This window comes from Argopecten irradians, chromosome 12 (genome assembly GCF_041381155.1).
Source record: "Argopecten irradians isolate NY chromosome 12, Ai_NY, whole genome shotgun sequence".
NCBI lineage: Eukaryota > Metazoa > Mollusca > Bivalvia > Pectinida > Pectinidae > Argopecten > Argopecten irradians.
Genome location: NC_091145.1, coordinates 4,394,362 through 4,413,325, shown reverse-complemented (window position 1 = coordinate 4,413,325; position 18,964 = coordinate 4,394,362). Strand labels below are relative to the sequence as shown.

At 35.2% G+C, this 18,964-nt stretch overlaps 2 protein-coding genes across 3 annotated transcripts; one reads left to right on the top strand and one right to left on the bottom strand.

Moving 5' to 3' along the window:
- Positions 1-580: 580 nt before the first annotated feature.
- Positions 581-9,138, bottom strand: LOC138336124 (4-hydroxybenzoate polyprenyltransferase, mitochondrial-like). 2 transcript variants are annotated; one of them, XM_069285437.1, is made up of 7 exons: positions 8,552-9,138; positions 7,938-8,104; positions 7,081-7,202; positions 6,461-6,546; positions 6,002-6,132; positions 1,351-1,539; positions 581-865 (listed from the first exon to the last, which is right to left on the bottom strand). In XM_069285437.1, the coding sequence occupies exons 1-7, from the start codon at positions 9,096-9,098 to the stop codon at positions 698-700; spliced, it is 1,410 nt and encodes a 469-aa protein (XP_069141538.1). In that variant the 5' UTR covers positions 9,099-9,138; the 3' UTR covers positions 581-697. The 2 variants fall into 2 exon arrangements, with proteins under 2 accessions (XP_069141538.1, XP_069141537.1); XM_069285436.1 differs by lacking the exon at positions 6,002-6,132 and adding an exon at positions 3,547-3,680.
- A 1,015-nt stretch (positions 9,139-10,153) lies between these two features.
- On the top strand, positions 10,154-17,456 carry LOC138336121 (uncharacterized). Its single transcript, XM_069285429.1, has 9 exons — positions 10,154-10,324; positions 11,055-11,313; positions 11,627-11,877; positions 12,276-12,353; positions 12,747-12,884; positions 13,137-13,245; positions 14,460-14,545; positions 14,954-16,438; positions 17,118-17,456. Exons 1-9 carry the CDS (start codon positions 10,286-10,288, stop codon positions 17,208-17,210), a joined length of 2,538 nt encoding a protein of 845 aa, XP_069141530.1. The 5' UTR covers positions 10,154-10,285; the 3' UTR covers positions 17,211-17,456.
- Positions 17,457-18,964: the final 1,508 nt, after the last annotated feature.

Genomic DNA, 18,964 nt, shown 5'->3' with positions numbered 1-18,964 from the left:
TGATGCCTCAAAAATCAGTATTGTATCCCATATTACATTAACTAGATTTAAAATATATGGCTTTCTGTTATCGTTCACGACTTACATTTTGTTTCATTTGTTACACTTATTTAAGCACCCTGAGCGCTAATTATGGCGAATATGGTATGTAAATACAGTGTAACCTGTGAAAACTGGTTTTTGTCCAATCTGGATCCATGTCCTAATTGTATGACATTTTCCTAATCAAAACCTGTATAATCAGGAAACCTGTCTATACCGCCAAGTATGCTGGTCCTGATGACATCTACTTTAGACAAGTTAAAATGTAGTATAAATAGATTTGCCATTTCACTAATGATGTGCTATGATTTGAGGATGGTACCTGGAGAAAGATGAATTCACTGTTGGTAATCACTCTACAACCCAATTTCAGGCTTCCAAGTAATTTTGAATCATAAATTAATTGATGTTCCCTCATGTCAAACATTTAGGTAATAGTTGACTCCAGCCAAGACAAAATTAAGGAGGAAAATAATAAGGTGAAGATGATATATATACTGTATAGGGTATTTTTAATCATCCTTTACATGTAAAAGTACTTATTAAATTCCCAATTATTATGGCACATCACAATCCTATATAAAATTGAATTCATATTCAAATAAAGTAAATAAGTATGATTTAATTTAAGTTTACAAAATATCACAGTTATACACTACGTGTATTTAGAAACTAGATCCCTTTTATCCTTTTCATCTTCCTCTTCTGCGACCTTGAGTAGAGTTCCCAAGGTCACCCCTAGGAACATGAGGAATCCCAGTCGTGTGTTGGACCGGAACTTAGCGGCACAGTCGTCTGCATTGTCAAGGTCAACAGACCAAATCTGTAAAAAAGAATTTACATACTATTATTTAGTAATTAAAGTAACTTATAATGAGTTAGATAAATTTTAACCAGATAAAATACATGATAATAAAGAGACAACAGGCATAAATTAATGTACTTCTGTTTCCATGAATGATGGATAGCATCCTGCTAATATATACTTTAAAATATTATTGACCTCTGAACAATGTTTTCTAATGACTCCTTTAAAATCCCTGAAGGATCTTCCTCACTGTATTATTCTGCTTATAAATATTTCGGAGTTATCTGCCCTTGCAGATACATGCAGGTATTGATGATGTGTCAAGCTAACATTGTATTTTTCAGAGAAAGCAACATAATTTTTGCTCATAAACTAAAGATGTCACAATCTATACCTACCCACAAGGGCACATAACTCTGTAATATGCAAAGATGGAATAACCTACTGTATAATGAAGATTATCAACTATATCAATGAAATCAGATTCTGGCCAAACTGACCTGATGTAGGAGATGACCACTGGTCAAAGCTACTGCTGCGTAGTAAGGCCACGTCTGGTCACACATATATCCTGTTGTGGTCAGTCCACTGACCATTATGGCAGCGAATCCAGCCAACCAGGGCTTTGTTTGGTCACCAAACTTCAGGGCAGTAGATTTCACACCAATCAGCATGTCATCATATTTATCCTGGAAATTTTAACAATTCATTCGGATTATAAAATCATATTACTGCCAGACGGTTATTTTCGCGATTCACCATGACATTGTTTGTGCGAACATTTTATCTGTGAAATACTGAAAAATTATTGAATCATATATTCTCTGAAAGCCATATTGTGATTTAAAAACTGAAAAAATTTATTTTCAGATTTTTAGTTAAAAATCATGGAAAATTTGACCCAAGTAAATAACTTCCATCGTAATTTTGTATACAAGTACGATACTATGTAGGAATTGATTTTATGATATTAAAACAATCAAATGTAAATTTAGCAATTTCTAACAAAATTGTTATGATATAAAACAAGAAAAGAGCTATTTTATTATCATATTTCACACTTTTTCTTAAGATTATAATACCAAAATCATGTTGAATAAGTTATCAAAAGTTATCGAATTAAAAGATCAAATTCCAAAGAATTCATGATCGATTGCCAAAAGATGTATTTTGATAGAATACTATTTCAATCTTCAATTTGTTAAAAAAATAATGTCAAGCATTAAAATCACAAAAAATTGTGTACAGCAACATGCAAAATTGCTTTTGTCAAAGAACAACATTAAATCAAGGCTAAAGAGGGAGGTGATGAGCACATGCTAGTACAATAATTTGAAGGGAAGATATAATGTAATCAAAGGCTTATCTAATTTCTAGATATTTAGTCATGCAAGTATGTTATATCTAATACACTAACAAAGCTATGTTAATTGACTATCTGGCCATGCCAGCTAACATAAATACATATAAATGTACAAGCATCTCTAATTCACCAACCAAGAGTTACGATACAGCAACTTTCTCTGTGAGAAGGAGAGTATCGACTTGAAACCCTTGGCAAGCGAAGATGATGCTAGTAGAAGTTGTTGTTACCGTTATAAGCTTTAAATGCTCAAGGGTCCAAGTGAAATGATGTGAACATACTACATGTATATAGCAGGTTACTTTCACGGTTATGATATATTTGTAATATCGCTGAACATTGCTGCAAAATTTTGAGAGGTGATTGAGTCATATAAAATTAAAAAATAAAACAGCTAAAAATTAAAAAATAAAACAGCTAAAATTTGATTTTCTCGTGTAATGATTATCACAAAAATTTTAACCTGTGAAAAAAACCCACAGTACTGTACCAAATTTATGCTTTCAAAGAATTACCTAAATATTATTTTATTGCAGCATTTACAATTTTACTGACAAAGCACTGGATAAATCTAATATACATCTCAGATTGTATACACATTTTAATATCAGACCCAAATCATCCAGATATAATTTGAATGTCTGCTTCTTTTCAACAAAGTGGATGGTTAATGAGATATTGATAGGTCTTGATTAAGCAGCTATTTCATGATTAAAGGAAGCTAGCAGTTTTGTTTTTTTCTTTTACTATGCACGAAAATGGTTTTATGAATACATATGCTCTCTTTAAGGAAGATACTATAAGAAGATGGTCTATGTTTTGAAAAGAAAGATTTCCTTAATCTCTTTATTTATCATAGATAATCCATTGCATGAGATTATCCTCACATTTGAGATGCTATACACAAGAAGACCAGGCCACATATCAATACTTTTCAGAGAGCTCTCCAATCAAAGAATCTCAATGCTTAAAGATTGATGTTATCCTAGACCAGATGTTTCCTTGGTAACAAATATATAAGTATGGTAAAAGCCAAAGGCAAAACCAGGACACTAATCTATATACAGGAAGTTGAACAGTTTTAGAGTTACAGAACTAACTTCTACAGCATGTTACTATCGTAAAACATAACAACTACATAATCATATGAGAAATTAATACGGTAGATATACATTTCTTCAAGTGGACACAGAAATCTACATATTCAAAACATTCAAGGAAGGAAATGCAATTATCTGTACTAGTAAAAGAGTTCTACCAAAGGGAGGTAACAAATACAGGTTATATACTGGTATATATACACAACAGGTAAAACCCCATATACATCACTCACTTGATGGGCATAAATGGTGTCGTACAAAAGAGTCCAAGCAAAACAACTTGTGTACAACGGCAGCACCACCGAGAGATCGACCGAGCTCTTCACAGCAGCCCAGCCTAACAGGGCTCCGAAATTGAATGTCAAGCCTGGCAACCAAAACAAAACAACAGCCCATTAATTAAACAGTAGAGAGATAAACCTAGATACTGCATGGAACCTTCATTGTACATCAGAGACTGGAAGGAGCTGGATTATAATGGTAGTATTCTGCAGAGTTATCTACTCTTGTTAGCAGGTAATAGGTATCGGTCTTCATCATTAGTTTTATCTCACTAAAATCATACTTGGTCTACTTAACACTTTAAATTAATATTTTTGTGTCCTACTTAATAATTGTATAATATAAGCCAGGGTTATTCATGTACGAGCCAACAAAGAAAAAACGAACAATAATCATTGCCAAGAGAATAATCTGATTATCACATGAATAATGACATTTCCATTACTTTGTATACCTCCACTGACTGAGGAGGGGTGCAAATCACGATGAAAACTATTTCTCACACCTTGAGACATTGCAGTCAGAATTTAATGACATACCCTAACAATCAATTCCGTCTTTGAATATTACAAATTAGCTCCTTTGCGGATAGGTATCGATTGTTATGTCAATAAGTGCAATTCAAGTCATTCTCTCCGAAATGTAGGGTGAACTTTTGCACGCAAACACATAACGTCACAATCGATACCTACCTACAAGGGCAGATAACTCTGACAGATGCTAATGACTTAACAAGTAATATCTGCTGACAAAGTAATATAACTCTACAGTATGGAGTTAGTATGGGATGAAATTAGTTAACAGCTACAGGGACATCACCAACAAACACATTACAATCAGACAGATTCGACCACGTAAACAACCTAGACAAATCATTTCAATTGAAAATACTGAAGGGAACACAAACCATTCCAACTACCGTTTCTACACTGGCTCCCACTGACAAAGTGTCCTACCCAATAAAGCCACAAGATTGTTATACCAAGACCTTGAAACTTACAAACTTTTGTGAAGACCAAACACACTATGGACCAGGAACTTTAAAACCATTATATGACAAACAAATGTTGTACCTAGGTCATGCATAACGCTCAATAATGGTAAACCTCTATCTTTTCAACATATTCAGACAATAATGCTGGTTAAGGCAGGGTAAAAGACTGAAGCTATCTAGTTATTAGTATTATGAATAACACTAAATACAGTAAACTAACTTATTTTCAAAGCAGCATAATCTAGAATTTTTTTAGTTCTGATTTCATTTTGCTTATTCTAATAATCGAAATCTAATCACATGCAAAAGTCAATTAGTTTCCAATAATGCATGTTATATATCTATTAGGTAAACTTACTTAATTAAAATATTTAGCAGACAAAGATGCAAACAGAGTTAAACTGAAACATTAGTGACTTTCTAAGCCTCAAGGAATATACACTCAATACTCTAGGTGTGTTTAAAATAAGAGGCCCAGAGGGCCTGTATCGCCCACCTGGTTTGCAATGTTAAGTCATGTTCTGAATACAGGTTCACTGTTTCTTTTCTGAAGGAATTTTAATATTTACCTCTTATTTTCCCTATTGGGCCCCGCCCCTCCTGCCCCCGGGGTGGGGTGGGGGGGGGGGGGGGGGATATTTGGGGCAAAATTTGGTTACAATCCATGCAGAACTCTAGGACAAGTAACGATTTATAGGATTTACCTCTATTACCCCTATCGGGCCACGCCCCTCCTGCCCCTGGGGGGGTCAGAGCCAAAATTTATACAAGTTCTGTTCCCATTCCCCCACGGCTGTTTGTGGACAAATTTGGTTACAATCCATGTAGAACTCTAGGACAAGTAGTGATTTATGGGATTAACCTCTATTTCCCCTATTGGGCCACGCCCCTCCTGCCCCTGGGGTTTCAGAGCCAAAATTTATACAAGTTCTGTTCCTCTTCCCCTAAGGATGTTTGTGGCCAAATTTGGTTACAATCCATGTAGAACTCTAGGACAAGTAGCGATTTATAGGATTTACCTCTATTACCCCTATTGGGCCCTGCCCCTCCTGCCCCTGGGGGGTCAGAGCCAAAATTTATACAAGTTCTGTTCCCCTTCACCCAAGGATGTTTGTGGCCAAATTTGGTCACAATCCATGTGGAACTCTATGACTAGTAGCGATTTAAATTAAATGTTGACGGATGGACGGACGGATGGACGGACGACGGACGCCGCGCCATGACATAAGCTCACCGGCCCTTCGGGCCAGGTGAGCTAAAACACCATCCGGAACTCGTCTGGGAATAGTTTTCCGCGATACTACCTGATGAGTTCAGGATGCAAACAAACATGCTTCATCACAACATCAAGCTGAGGAAGTTTTAGTGAAAGCATATGATTAGGGATGTATATATATATATCTAGGCGATACCTGATGGGAATATATGGTATCATAGATGATGGTATACATGACACAGGCCATATATAGGGGTAGGACTGACCAGTCGAGGCCACCATTGATGGCTGACCAGGCGATCAGAACGCCCCAATTTAACGTCACCCCTGTAAACAAAACAGTATGGTGTGATGAACACAAAGATCTGTTACCTGTTAATTGTTTCCATCTAAAACCAACTACAGTGACAGCATGCAATACAAAAATTGGTTGCAAATTTCCGGTATCTACAGTGCATTTAGACCATAGATGTCATATCAAAATATGCTTACATATCAATCTAATTTTTAACTGCTTTCATAATGTGAAAAATTGATTTCCTTTTAAATTTCAAAAGTAGCATGTACATAAAGTACAAAATTGAAACTGCTGATAAGGAAATAGGTACCAATTTTTTTTTTGTCTGAAGAAGACTGAAGAATATAGAGTACCTACCTAACATTGCTTGGGGCCAATAGGTGAACCTCTTAGCAAGTGGATACGCAATCACCAGTAACATGGAGGACGCTCCTAGTACAATGCTGCAAAAAATAAAGTAATGTGATGCTTTTGATAAAATGAACAGAATGTTTTGTTATTTGATGTTTATACTCACATAATTGAACAGTTTATCCTATTCTTACATTCAGAGCTCAACTCAATTTGCACTCTTCTAAGAAAAGTCTTCTCAGAAGATCTTCCACCTCATAGATGGAAGAGCTTCCAGGAGCAGAAGAGCTACAAATCAAGCGTCCGAAAGTTATATTCTAAAAGCATGCAGAAGAAGGCAAATCGAGTTAGGCTCTGGCTACTGTATTATCCAAAGTTATCTCCCCTTCCAGTAAAGCAATCGCCATGTGGTTGAAGAATTTATAATTTGCTTACCATACGTACACTTACCTGAACATATTGAGTTGACAAAGTATGGCCAGAGAGACGGATAAATTCTATAAGCATGCAGAAGAAGGCAAATCGAGTTAGGCTCAAGCTACTGTATTATCCAAAGTTATCTCCCCTTCCAGTAAAGCAATTGCCATGTGGTTGAAGAATTTATAATTTGCTTACCATACACTTACCTGAACATATTGAGCTGACAAAGTATGGCCAGAGAGACGGATAACATTCCACCCAGACAGACAAGTCCTTGGAACATGCTCAGCTCGCCGCTTGTCAGTGGGCGGAGTTTGGTCCGTTCTACCTGGTAAATCATACACATAGAAATTCATTTAGAGGGACCTCTAACTGCATGAACAGCACATGTTAAAAAGAAAATTTCATCAAAATAAGGTACTGTAAACATCACATTGTGTGATAAATTTATATTTTGATACTTGTTTAATGATAATATCACCTACTTTCCGGCTACACATTTATATACAATAAAACCTGTCTGATTTCTGTATAAAGACCATCTGGTAAATAAGACCATTTTCATTAGGTCCCAAATGGCCTGTTTTAATTACCACTTAGTTAAAAGTCAGACCATTTTTCTTTGTCTGCTGGTGGGTGGCCTTTATAGACAAGTTTCATTGTACTTTGCAATTTTGTACTATGCTATCCTTTTCTCACAGTTCCGGGGACTTCCTATTGCACATTTTATCAAATAGAAATTTCCAAAAAATGAAAAAGAATGTTTTGTTTATGAAATTCATAAACAAGTGGATATGAAAATTTCGGTTCCAAAATTATTAATGAAATATCTTTCATTCAAAGCCATATGGAATGCATAGAACAACAATTACAGCAAATGCTACTTTTCATTATTAACCCAAGAATAGGGAACTAGAAAAAATACATTATGGTTACCACCCCCCTCCCCCCAAAAAAATAACTAAAAGTCAGTCTGAAAACTGCAATTTATAAGCACTTGGAAAATTGCATCCTGTTGATATTTTTTAACATATCAGCCAGAGAAACTTTATGTATATTGTACCTTTCTGTCAAAATCTCTGTCCCACATATCGTTTATGATACAGCCAGCGCCTCGCATGAAGAAGGCACCTGTCCCAAACAAGGTCAGAAGCCAAAGGTCAGGAAAGTGACCTGGGCTTGCCGCCATTGCGATACTCCATGTACAGGGCCAGTACAGTAAATAGGTGCCTGGGGAGAGAAAAATCAAACCCTTGTTAACAAAAGTTCTATAAGCCATGTTATCTGTACTCCAGATTAAAGGAGCCCTACATAGCTGTTTGTCCATATTTGATACCTCTGGTAAGTAAAAATCTACAAAAGGTTAGAAATAACAGAAATTAGAGGTTAATAGAAAATATATACCCAGGTAATGAATGTGACACTTCAAATTAAACTTTAAATTAAATTGAACTTAGATTAAAAGCTGGATTAGCTCATTTTATGTATTTTCACACACTCAAAGAGAAGATGTGTTTCTTATAATTAATTGGATATAATTATGATGAAACCAACAAATTTTTTTTTTCAATAAGTTCAAAGTTGCAAAAATATGATAATAAATCTTCAAAGCAACTTACATCTTTGAACACAATCATTCATAGATTTATTGTATGTTTAAATAAAAGTTTAAAATACCTATAGGTTTATCAAATCTGATAAGTCTCAAGTATGGTTGAATCTGTTTTGGAGAGGCATCCAGGATTCCTTTCGGAGACATGGCCAGGCATCGATTGGAAGGGTGTCTCAAATATATGAATGGGTCCATAAGTTTTCTTTTGTTGAAAAGTTCAGAGTTTTTCATGGAATGGAAGTTACTAAAACCAGTCAAAGTGTTAGTAACATTTCTGGAATGAGCATTAAGTCCATTATGATGGGACCAAAGAGATGTTTTGAAAAGTTTTAAATGTTTATCTGGATTTCGTGAAAAAACATCTTCTCTATATCTGCGATCACAATTTGAGTCAACACATTGTTCGGATTTCATGGCACGATTTGGTACATCACAGGTAAGTGGTGTGTGATAATGAGATGAAACTACAGTTGTCACTTTGGACGATGTTAATGATAATCTTGATACCAGCTGTCCTCTTGTGATCACATCTTGTTTAAGGGAAAGGACAGCTCTTGCATTGGCATTGCACGAGTATGAAAGTCCCCGGAATAATACTTTCTGTAGTCTCATGGTTTTTAAAACATGTGTAATGTTTATTTCAATGATATGTATGCCTGCAATTAAGACAAAATCAATCATTAACTAAATAATAAAATTATAAATGAAAATACAAATCTCAACACAGAACAAGAGCTCTACAAGTCTGGGCCATAATTATAATCTATGTGTAACTGGATATCCTATATATGTTACAAATATTTACTACATCTTAGGAATGTTTTATGAAATCAATAGACTTAAGTCATTGTGTAGCCAGTAGCAGCATTGGTAAAGCACATATTCCAGCTAGTGTTTGGAGGTTCCTGTGTGTATATGACCAAACTCATATTCAAGCATTGGTGGTTATGCTTAATAGGGGAAGTTGTGTTGTGTGTTGAGTCCATAGGCAAAAACTAAAAGGGATGAAAGAGTGTCATGGTTCTGGGTCAGGTAGATTGTCGCCTGCACTCCGGATATATGCATAGTGTTTGGAGGGTCCTGTCACCCGGGTTCCAATCCTGCTGGGCTTGAACCCATGACTCTGCACTTACTAGTATATGTACCGATGTACCGACTGAACTATAGGAAATTAAAGTTCCCCCTAGAAGACGACAGTATACTATTTACACTATATATACAACTAAAACTTACAATTGATGAACAATATACATTACGTTTTCCATAAAAGGTGGAAAGCATAATGGGAAAATACATTCAGTCTGACATTTTGAATCTGCATTATAGAGATATCTTTTCATCTTTAAAATTATTCCTCGCGGGCCTGGTTTAAGATGATAAGGACATCAGACAGTAAGAAATTAAGAGGACGAGTTTAAAATTATTTGTCCGAATCGTCCTATATCATGGATGACCAGCAGGAACAAATCAATATTAGACAAATCAAAAGAGCAAAATCATATTTTGGCCATTTAGCGTTAGCCTTTCTATAATGCAAACTCACACATGCAAGCAAAACTATCGATATATCTGCATTTGAAGTATTTACCGATTGAAAAGAATGCTCTTTCTTTTTTCACATGGCCAAGGAAACCGGAAGTGTGAACTACTTCACAAACCCGTGACGTCATCATTTCCTGAGCTCAAATAACAAAAGGGCGCCTGTCATGAACGATGTAGATGGACAGCAAATAGCTAAAAATTAAGATGACAATGTTTGGTACCATTAATTGTAAACAGAAAATTAACTAATATCACAGATGTTCGAAATACCAGACGACGATGATAATTTCTGGGAGGTAATTATCTCTAAAATGGAAAATATTGGACTTTGCTGCAGTCAGCAGTTTGTTTACATCCCATTTCGTTTACCAGTTTACACTGTAGGCCTATTTGTTCCATTGGTTAGTCCTCCTACTATGTCTCGGCAGTTAGGATGCATCATATTCACATTGATACAAGTAGTAATTACCTATAAACATTTCGACTGGTACATTCAGTTACGTCGCTTATCTGTATTTCTACTTTGAGCACAAAATTAAAGATGGATAAAATTGTTATCTTCTTTCAATATCCCCAGATCAGACCTTCTTGACAAAGAAGATTACAATGACTTATCTTGTCTACATTTTTACAGTGCAATTTAAATACAATGCTGACTTGCAACTAGCTATAGGCTATAGAATTGCATTTTAACCACATGCAGACATGGATGCATAAATGTATAGGAAGAGACAGTTCATGATAAATAATTAATATGAACATATTAATCAGGTTTGATGCATTTGTTGCTGAAAAATTGTATGCAATACTTTGAGAAAAGTTGCATCATGTTCCTTAACAACAAACACTTCTACTGCACAAATTTTAGTAAATTGTAGCAAAAGTTGAGATTTCGGCGATTTAGGCTATTTTTAGTAAAAAGTCCATGCTCCAATGGGGCTTCAATTTATAGGTTTTGTATAATGTGAAAGTTGGTGGTTTTTCCCAACCTAATAATACTATGAATTATACTTTATCTGTTTTCAGGATTTACCCTTGAATGACATCAGTAATGAAAATGTGACCCCAGTCAAAGTTCAAGAATCAGATGTGCAGAAAAATCAACAATATAGCTTTAACCAGAATCATTTCAACAAGAAGAGATGTACCACCATCAATGATGACCCCATAAATCATCAAGGGAGACAATTCCCAAACAACAATGTTACTCCTGGACAAACCAATGTTGCATTGGAAAGAGGCCAAGATGGTGGCTGCAATGAGTCTAAAGACAACTCTTTACAAGGTTCGGATGTGATAATTTTGGGATAAACAAAATTCTACATTAACTGTTCTGTGTAAAGACTATAACATATTACAAATGAAGTCATTTCCCCAAGATTAATTTCACTTATATTCCCGATTTCGTGGAAATTTTCCCAAATAAAGCAAGAAAAAAATTGAGTTCCTTTTAAATTTCCATAAATTTATTGCAAGGTAGACAAATATAATAATTTTGGGTTTGATTTTTCCCAAATTCAAAGGTTGTCTGCGTATATGTTGTGTAAAAATCACTGGTCATGCATTTACAACAGATTAACTTTTTTTGTTTAATGTAGGAAGGCTGATTGACAGTTTGAGAGGACCATGTTTGAACATACCCCCTCAGCCATCCAGAGTGTTGGTACCATTCACTCAGGAGGTAGTGTTAAGTAGAGATCCACTTGTGAACAGTCCGAGGACGCCGTCGGGCGGTACATCAGATAGCGATATCAGGAATGGACATTCCATCTCCAGTAGTAAAAACGCAAGGGTATCTAACAAAAGGAAGAGGAAATTTCCTGGCCCAGCAGGTCTACTCCCAAAACTTGTAAGATATTCAGTTACAACTTGTGTGGCATATAAAAAAAATGTTTCCTACACCTCCAGTATGAAAATGAAGAAATCATGTCCAAATAGATACAGCCAGATAAAAGTAGAATAAGTTAACAATCTTTTTTTATTCAAATTATTTGACATGATTTGTGTTTGTTGTTCATTCTTAGAGATTCAGCGCTAAAATATGAACTTTATTTAAATCTAGCTTAGCTGCATTTACTATATTCATAACAATAAGTTTAGAAGTGTTAGGAATTGTAAGTTGGGAAACATAAACCCAGCACAAGCTTTAATAAATAATTTAGACATCTTAATTCTCATTAATAATATCAATTCAATATATTCAGTTATTATAATATTAATTCGTCATCGCTGAACTTCTCTGTATAGGGTCAAAGTCACACCCTGGACAGTCCAGACGTATCCAAAGTGAAGGAAGATAATGTCAGTCCAGAACAGGTGATTGAGGTAGGCCAGTTCTTTGAGAATATTGGACGATTTTTGCACGCTTATCATTTGATTAAAATCTTGTGATTTGCGATTGTTTATCAGATGTAAAAACAATTTATCTAGAAACCTTCCATGTTTTTAATTTTGTTTCTGTGAACCTCATTATTATCAATTTCTATCTTTCAATCTGATACTTTAATTGGCACACTAAGCCAAGCCTTTTTCACTCGGATAAAAGCAGGTTTAATTTTTTAACAATGTGTCCTTCGATCACTCATTTGTTAAAATGTTATGTATTCACTCATTTGTTAAAATGTTATGTATTTGAGTTTAGAACTGTATTCTTGTCAATAATAAAATGACAAAAAAAATCATAATAACTTGATATCACATACAATGATGTATTTTCAGAAAACAGATTTGATTCTGTCTTCCCAATCTGGTGAGGAGGTTTTTAATGATCGCCCCTGGCAGACTTTAATGAAGGACCTACAAGATGACGGACAGGACACACTACAGAGATTTTCTCTCGCTTCTAGTCTACAAAAGGTAAATCATCTCTCAGATTGACTGCTTGTTAATGAATGATAATTGTTTAAGATGCATATCATTCAGTTAAAACAAATAACTCGTAAGTATTTTTCAATAAAGCATTATACATGTCACTTTGAATTTTGGAAACATTACCCAGGTTAAAATTTTGCAATTAATGTACTGAATGTTCCATTATCTCATTAATCTCAACTGAAAGTTATGTTCAATGGTAAATCATCATCCGAAGAAGAAATTTGTGATTTATAGGCCAAGAAAAAGCAGCTTCCACGAGGAAAGATTCTATTTGTTATGGCAGTGATTGAGACACTAGAGTGGCCAGGGAAGGACGCTAGTGTCACGCTCAAGGATAAGTCAGGTAACTTACTCAAGGATAAGTCAGGTAACTTACTCAAGGATAAGTCAGGTAACTTACTCAAGGATAAGTCAGGTAACATACTCAAGTATAAGTAATGTAACTTACTCAAGAATAAGTCAGGTAACTTACTCAAGGATAAGTCAGGTAACTTACTCAAGGATAAGTCAGGTAACTTACTACAGGATAAGTCAGGTAACTTACTCAAGGATAAGTCAGGTAACTTACTCAAGGATAAGTCAGGTAACATACTACATAATAAGTCAGGTAACTAACTCAAGGATAAGTCAGGTAACATACTCAAGGATAAGTCGGGTAACTTACACAAGGATAAGTCAGGTAACTTACACAAGGATAAGTCAGGTAACTTACTACAGAATAAGTCAGTTAATTACTCAAGGATAAGTCAGGTAACATTGTTAGTAACTGGTGACCTCTGCTTGCTCAGATGAAAAACTGTTTGGTTTGATTCAGTCCCTATGGAGTAAGAATTTCTTAAAAAGCCAAGATCAAGCACTTTCCAAAAATAATGTGGATGTGTTAATGGGTAAGATACTTTTATCTTGAATACTCTGGCCCGATAACATTTTGTGTTTTGAGACAAGGTTGTAAATATATATGCATTTTGTCCTTTATTGTTCATTTTCTTTCATAGACAATTTATGGTTTCAAATTTCCCCCAATTACCATGATGCCCAGATGAAACTTGGTATCAGGCCTATAGAAGCATGTGTTAAAGAATTCAAATGAATTACTTTGAATATCATTTAAGATCACATTTGTGCTGATATTTAGCCTGTGGCCTTCTAAATTGTAACTAAGTTTGTTCGAATGGATGACCTTGACTTTCAATGAAGGTTATAGGGGTAAAATCTCTCTAATTTTAAGTTAATAATGTGTAGGCCTAGAGAACTGATATAGGGCATGTAGCCTATACTAGCATGTTCAATCATGTTGTTACAAAGGGCTACTGAGTTTGTTCTAATAAATCACCTTTACCTACATGTAGTTTCAGGGTCACAGTACTTTAGTCATATACATTATAAACTAACAATTTCTTGGTTTTGGGTAAATATTTGTTTTAAAGTCAAAGAGAAAATGAACATCTTTTGTCTACTTCTGTATACTTCTACACTGTAGAATTGTACCAATAGTCAGATTATCATTAATGCCCATGTGTCTCTTGTGTATAAAATAGTACTGTGTTTGTTATTTAGGTACTATCCAGGGCACCATACACGAGAGCCTGATGAAGGAGTATGAATGTGACCTACAGCCAGGCAGTGTTCTAGTCCTTAGACAGGTAGGTCTACAAATGATCGGGTAGCATGGTTTTTAAGCCATTTGCCTTTCACCAAGAGTCCCAGGGTTCGATTCCTGGCACAGACATGAAAATGTTAGAGGTCACCTGCCCGATCATGTAAATTCCTTTCAGGCCATCAAAAGTAATTTATATAAATTGCATAAATACAAATGTACAGGGAAAGTTTATATTCTTTAATTTCTACACATGAATTTTGAGTGTCATTGTAATAGCATGTATCAAGACTTTGATATGATAAAATTCAAATTTTGGATTTATTGAAATGTTCATGTTTCCTCTAGAAGATGAATGCTCTCAGAATACTAGTGCACAATGTTTTGTAGACTATTCTTTTGCCTTAATGAATAACTGTTATTTAAGACTGATAAAATTAATGTTTTTTCTCAGGTGAGTGTGATCAGCCCTACGTCTCGGAACCACTACCTGAACATCACCCCAGCCAATGTTGTCTGTGTCTATTGCAACAAGACAGAGGGCCTTAGTCGGCTGCATTTCGTGGACAAGTACAAACCGCTTCCATCCATTCTGAAAGATCTAGAGAGGGAAATGATGGCTGAACTGACCCCACAGAGGTCGGGACTCAACACTCCTCAGTCGAGGCTCAATATGGGAACACCCGATATCAGAAATCTTCAGTCAAGGTTCAATGTAGGAACACCAAATTTGGGGACACCCCAAGCTAGGTATAACTTAGCAACACCCAACATTAGAACTCCACAACCGAGGTTCAACACCAGCACACCAAATATGAGGACTCCTCAAGTGAGGCTCAACATGGGGACACCAAATATTGGTACTCCCCAAGGAAGGTCCAATATGGGGCCATCTGACACCAGAACTCCACAGTCAAGGTTCAATACAGGGACGTCTAATATCAGGACGCCACAGGCAAGGCTCAATATGGGGACGCCAGATGTGAGAAATCCACAACCAAGATTCAGTGTAGGTAATGTGGGAAATACAAATCTGCAGTCATCAACAGTGTGTCCTGTTAGAGATAGGGCTCCCGGTGTAGGTCTGTCAGGAGTACAGGGGGCTACAGTATCAAAGACTGGGCCTTCGTTTAGTATACCAAGTCCTGGAAATATTGTAGCAAATGATGAAATTAGAGCTAGGGCCTCAAAACCACAAATGAACCTATCAATACCAGGGTCTTCCACAACACAAACTGGCCCGAACTTTTCCATACCGAATTTATCAACACCTGAGCCGCAACAAAGATCTCTACAGAGTAACTCAAGTATTGTTCCTCAGATACATGTTCCAAAAAGTGGGAATGCTTCATACAATAGTGGATCAGCCACATTCAGTACTCCAAAGAGTGGAATGACATCTGGGAATAACTTTCCAAACTCTGTGAATCGGACTCCACAGGGTGTTATTACACCAGGTTGTGGAGTTGAGTCAAGTAGTTCTGCAGCACCTGGTGTACATAATCCCTACAGACTTCAACCACAAATCTCAGGACAACCGACAGGAAAATCTAAAAGTCCATCTGACTTTCAGAAATTAGAGTCTGCTATGGATAGTTCTGTTACTGGTCAGTGTCGTGTGTCCAGTTCAGACGGCTGTCCTGGTGTTTCCTCCATCGATTCTCCACATAGTGTTAACAATGGATCCAACCATAGTCGCTTAAATAATGATTCTGTTGCTTCCTTACATGGAAATCTGAACAATTCAGCATCATCAGCTGTCAATACACCCAATAGGAAAGGATTTAAGTTTAAATCAACTAAGTCGGTTACCTCCTCTAATAATTCTGTGAGTTTACAGAAACCAGACAATTCTCTTTACCAGGTAAAGGATCTGCTTCAAGTGTGCCTGATTCCTCCAGGCAGTCTAATGTTGGAGTGGACAGTTTATGGCAGGATGGTGAGTTTAGTTTGGGAAACTTCTTATTGTAGAATTGTGTCAAATGATAGCATTGACAATTGGTTTTCATGAATACTTGCTGAAAGAACAGAAAGAGCATATGTTGTGGTGAAAGGGCTGGCATTCCTCACAAATTCTTCTTCCAATACACTTAATACAATGTATATGATTGAGTGTTCTTATATTAAAGATGCTCCACTGTCGACAGAGCGTAAATGATGTTTATCATTTGAACAATGATTGGTGTTTAATCTTGTACCAAGTTAACACAAAAAATAATTTATTTTGCCTTTGGTGCGTGTGTAATCAGTACTTCATTCATATCCATATACCACGGAATTTTTTGGGATGCATTAATTATTTTTCATATTTTAACTGAAGTAAAATTAGAAGCTCAAAGAATGGTGTAAAGTAAATAACTTTTGTAAATGAAGAAAAATACTAATTCCGTGTCGCTCCTGTTTTTGATAGTGAAAAAATACCATTTGTCAGTGATGGAGCATCTTTAATTAAGGGCTTCTAAATCATATGGAAAAGAATCAGTAAAAGATAAAATGCATAATTTAATGTTTCTGAATCAAATAAGGAGTCTGAAGAAATGAATATTTTATCTATTCTGGTATCTAATCCTAACATGTTTGTTTGTTATAAATAATGAATATGTTTCTATTTTTGACAGATCTCAGCGATGATCTCTTGTCTCAGCTGTCAGAGGAACTTGTATAATTATATAATGGAGAGACTGTTGTCTAATGGAGAAGAAACGGTTTGAGAATCTTGCGAGAGGAAATTAAAGCATGTGGAAGTATTTCTGCTTGGATAACAAAAGGTGTCAGGAAAGATGATAAAGCTTTAGTGAACGTTTTGAAGTCCCAAGTGAGGAAAAGTGTAATTTATTATATGCTTTTGCAGTAAAATGTCATCTATATGGATTATATAAGTCTAGTTTTATATGTTCTGTTACCAAAATTTTTTTATATCAAGTTCTGAAATTGAAAAACTTGGGTAACAGAATAATCTCAAGTGTACATGACCTTTTTGTATATACTGAAGTGGATTAAGCTAATATCAGAAATCAAATCTATAATTATACATGATGGATATAGGATGAATGATCATGAGAAAATAAAAGAAATTATCATGTCAATATTCTTTGCTTTTTCCTTGACTGTTAAATTAAAACATGTGCTTATAATTAATTATCTCCATTGATATATAATTCTTGTAAGGCAGTGTGTCACCTAAGGCCAAACAAAAAATATGTCTGTTTAGGCAGAGATTTAAATAGTAATTACTATTTAAATCTCTGGTTTAGGGTTACCAGACCGACCCTAATTTTTAACCCTGACCCTAATTTCATTTTTCACTTTCTACGAAAAAAAAAAAATAAGTCTCGATTTCTATCTCAGACTCTGGTTCCAGCCATTATTTTAGAGTGAAAGACACTACAAAAAATAAATAAAAAACATTCCGACCTACTGATTTTTTTTTTGCGAATGTAACCCTAAACAGACATATTATTTTTGGCCTAACTCTAAAATCAGGTCACTATGATCTATATTTTAGGCCACTTTGTATAGGTCCATCTACATCTAGAGCACAGTGAGTCATTGGTCCTCTAACTCTAACATATATATTGAAGCATGGAAAATTAATTTCCTGAATTCCAATCTCTGAAAAAACAATGATTTTAATGAAACTAATGATTTTAATGAAACTATACTGAACTTTCAGTTATAGTGTTAAACCTTTCCACCAAAATAGCAACGAAAAACAAGAATTTGGTTTACATTATTGCAAGATCAATCCAAACTGTTCCCAACAAGAAATTGACTTTTAAACACTTCAAAACCTAAACATGTTGATGTATAAACGAGAATTTTAAGAACAATGATCACTGTATTCCATTTGTTGTTTATTATACTTTAATGCCTAATGTAACTATTCCAGCAGTAAATATGAACGTCCAACTTCAAATTAAACTTTCAACAGTAAAATTATTTATTCCAATTTTATTGACATTACCTACATACCTTTACATAACACCATGGCATCTATCAAACTTTATGAACACAAAGTGTTATGCATAGCATCACACTATGATACTTTGTTTGTTTGTTTGTTTGTTTTATGAGTTTTACGGCCCATCACAACTAAGGTCATTTAGGGCAAACTACAAGTCCTGCATTATTATCGCATATAAGATCAGGGTAAGAAAAAGCAGGTAAGGACTAAAACACAGACTGTAAACGTTTATTTGATAAAAAAAAGGTTTGCATGGGATAAAATAGTTTTGGCCTCCATGAAAACTCATGCACAAAGTTGATGAAAGGATGAAATTACACTATGATACTAACACACATATGTATGTATATAGGATAATCCTCCTGCGGCATTTTTCAACAATACTAATGTTATCATATTACAGCTCTTACAGCAAAATATCCGTCAAAACTTTTTTTTATTATATAACGAAATTTGCTATCCTGACGGAAAAGCGATAATGATCTATGAATCATCTTGTAT

Excerpts from the sequence above, each read along its gene's own strand:
- LOC138336124 (XM_069285436.1), bottom strand. The coding sequence starts at position 9,098 with ATGAGACTACAGAAAGTATTATTCCGGGGACTTTCATACTCGTGCAAT. Across the intron at positions 7,203-7,937 it reads ACAGAGATTTTGACAGAAAG|GTAGAACGGACCAAACTCCG; the intron begins GTACAATATACA and ends ATGATTTACCAG. Across the intron at positions 3,681-6,460 it reads TTGGCCCCAAGCAATGTTAG|GCTTGACATTCAATTTCGGA; the intron begins GTAGGTACTCTA and ends TTTGGTTGCCAG.
- LOC138336121 (XM_069285429.1), top strand. The coding sequence starts at position 10,286 with ATGTTCGAAATACCAGACGACGATGATAATTTCTGGGAG. Across the intron at positions 10,325-11,054 it reads ACGATGATAATTTCTGGGAG|GATTTACCCTTGAATGACAT; the intron begins GTAATTATCTCT and ends ATCTGTTTTCAG. Across the intron at positions 13,246-14,459 it reads CACGCTCAAGGATAAGTCAG|GTACTATCCAGGGCACCATA; the intron begins GTAACTTACTCA and ends TTTGTTATTTAG.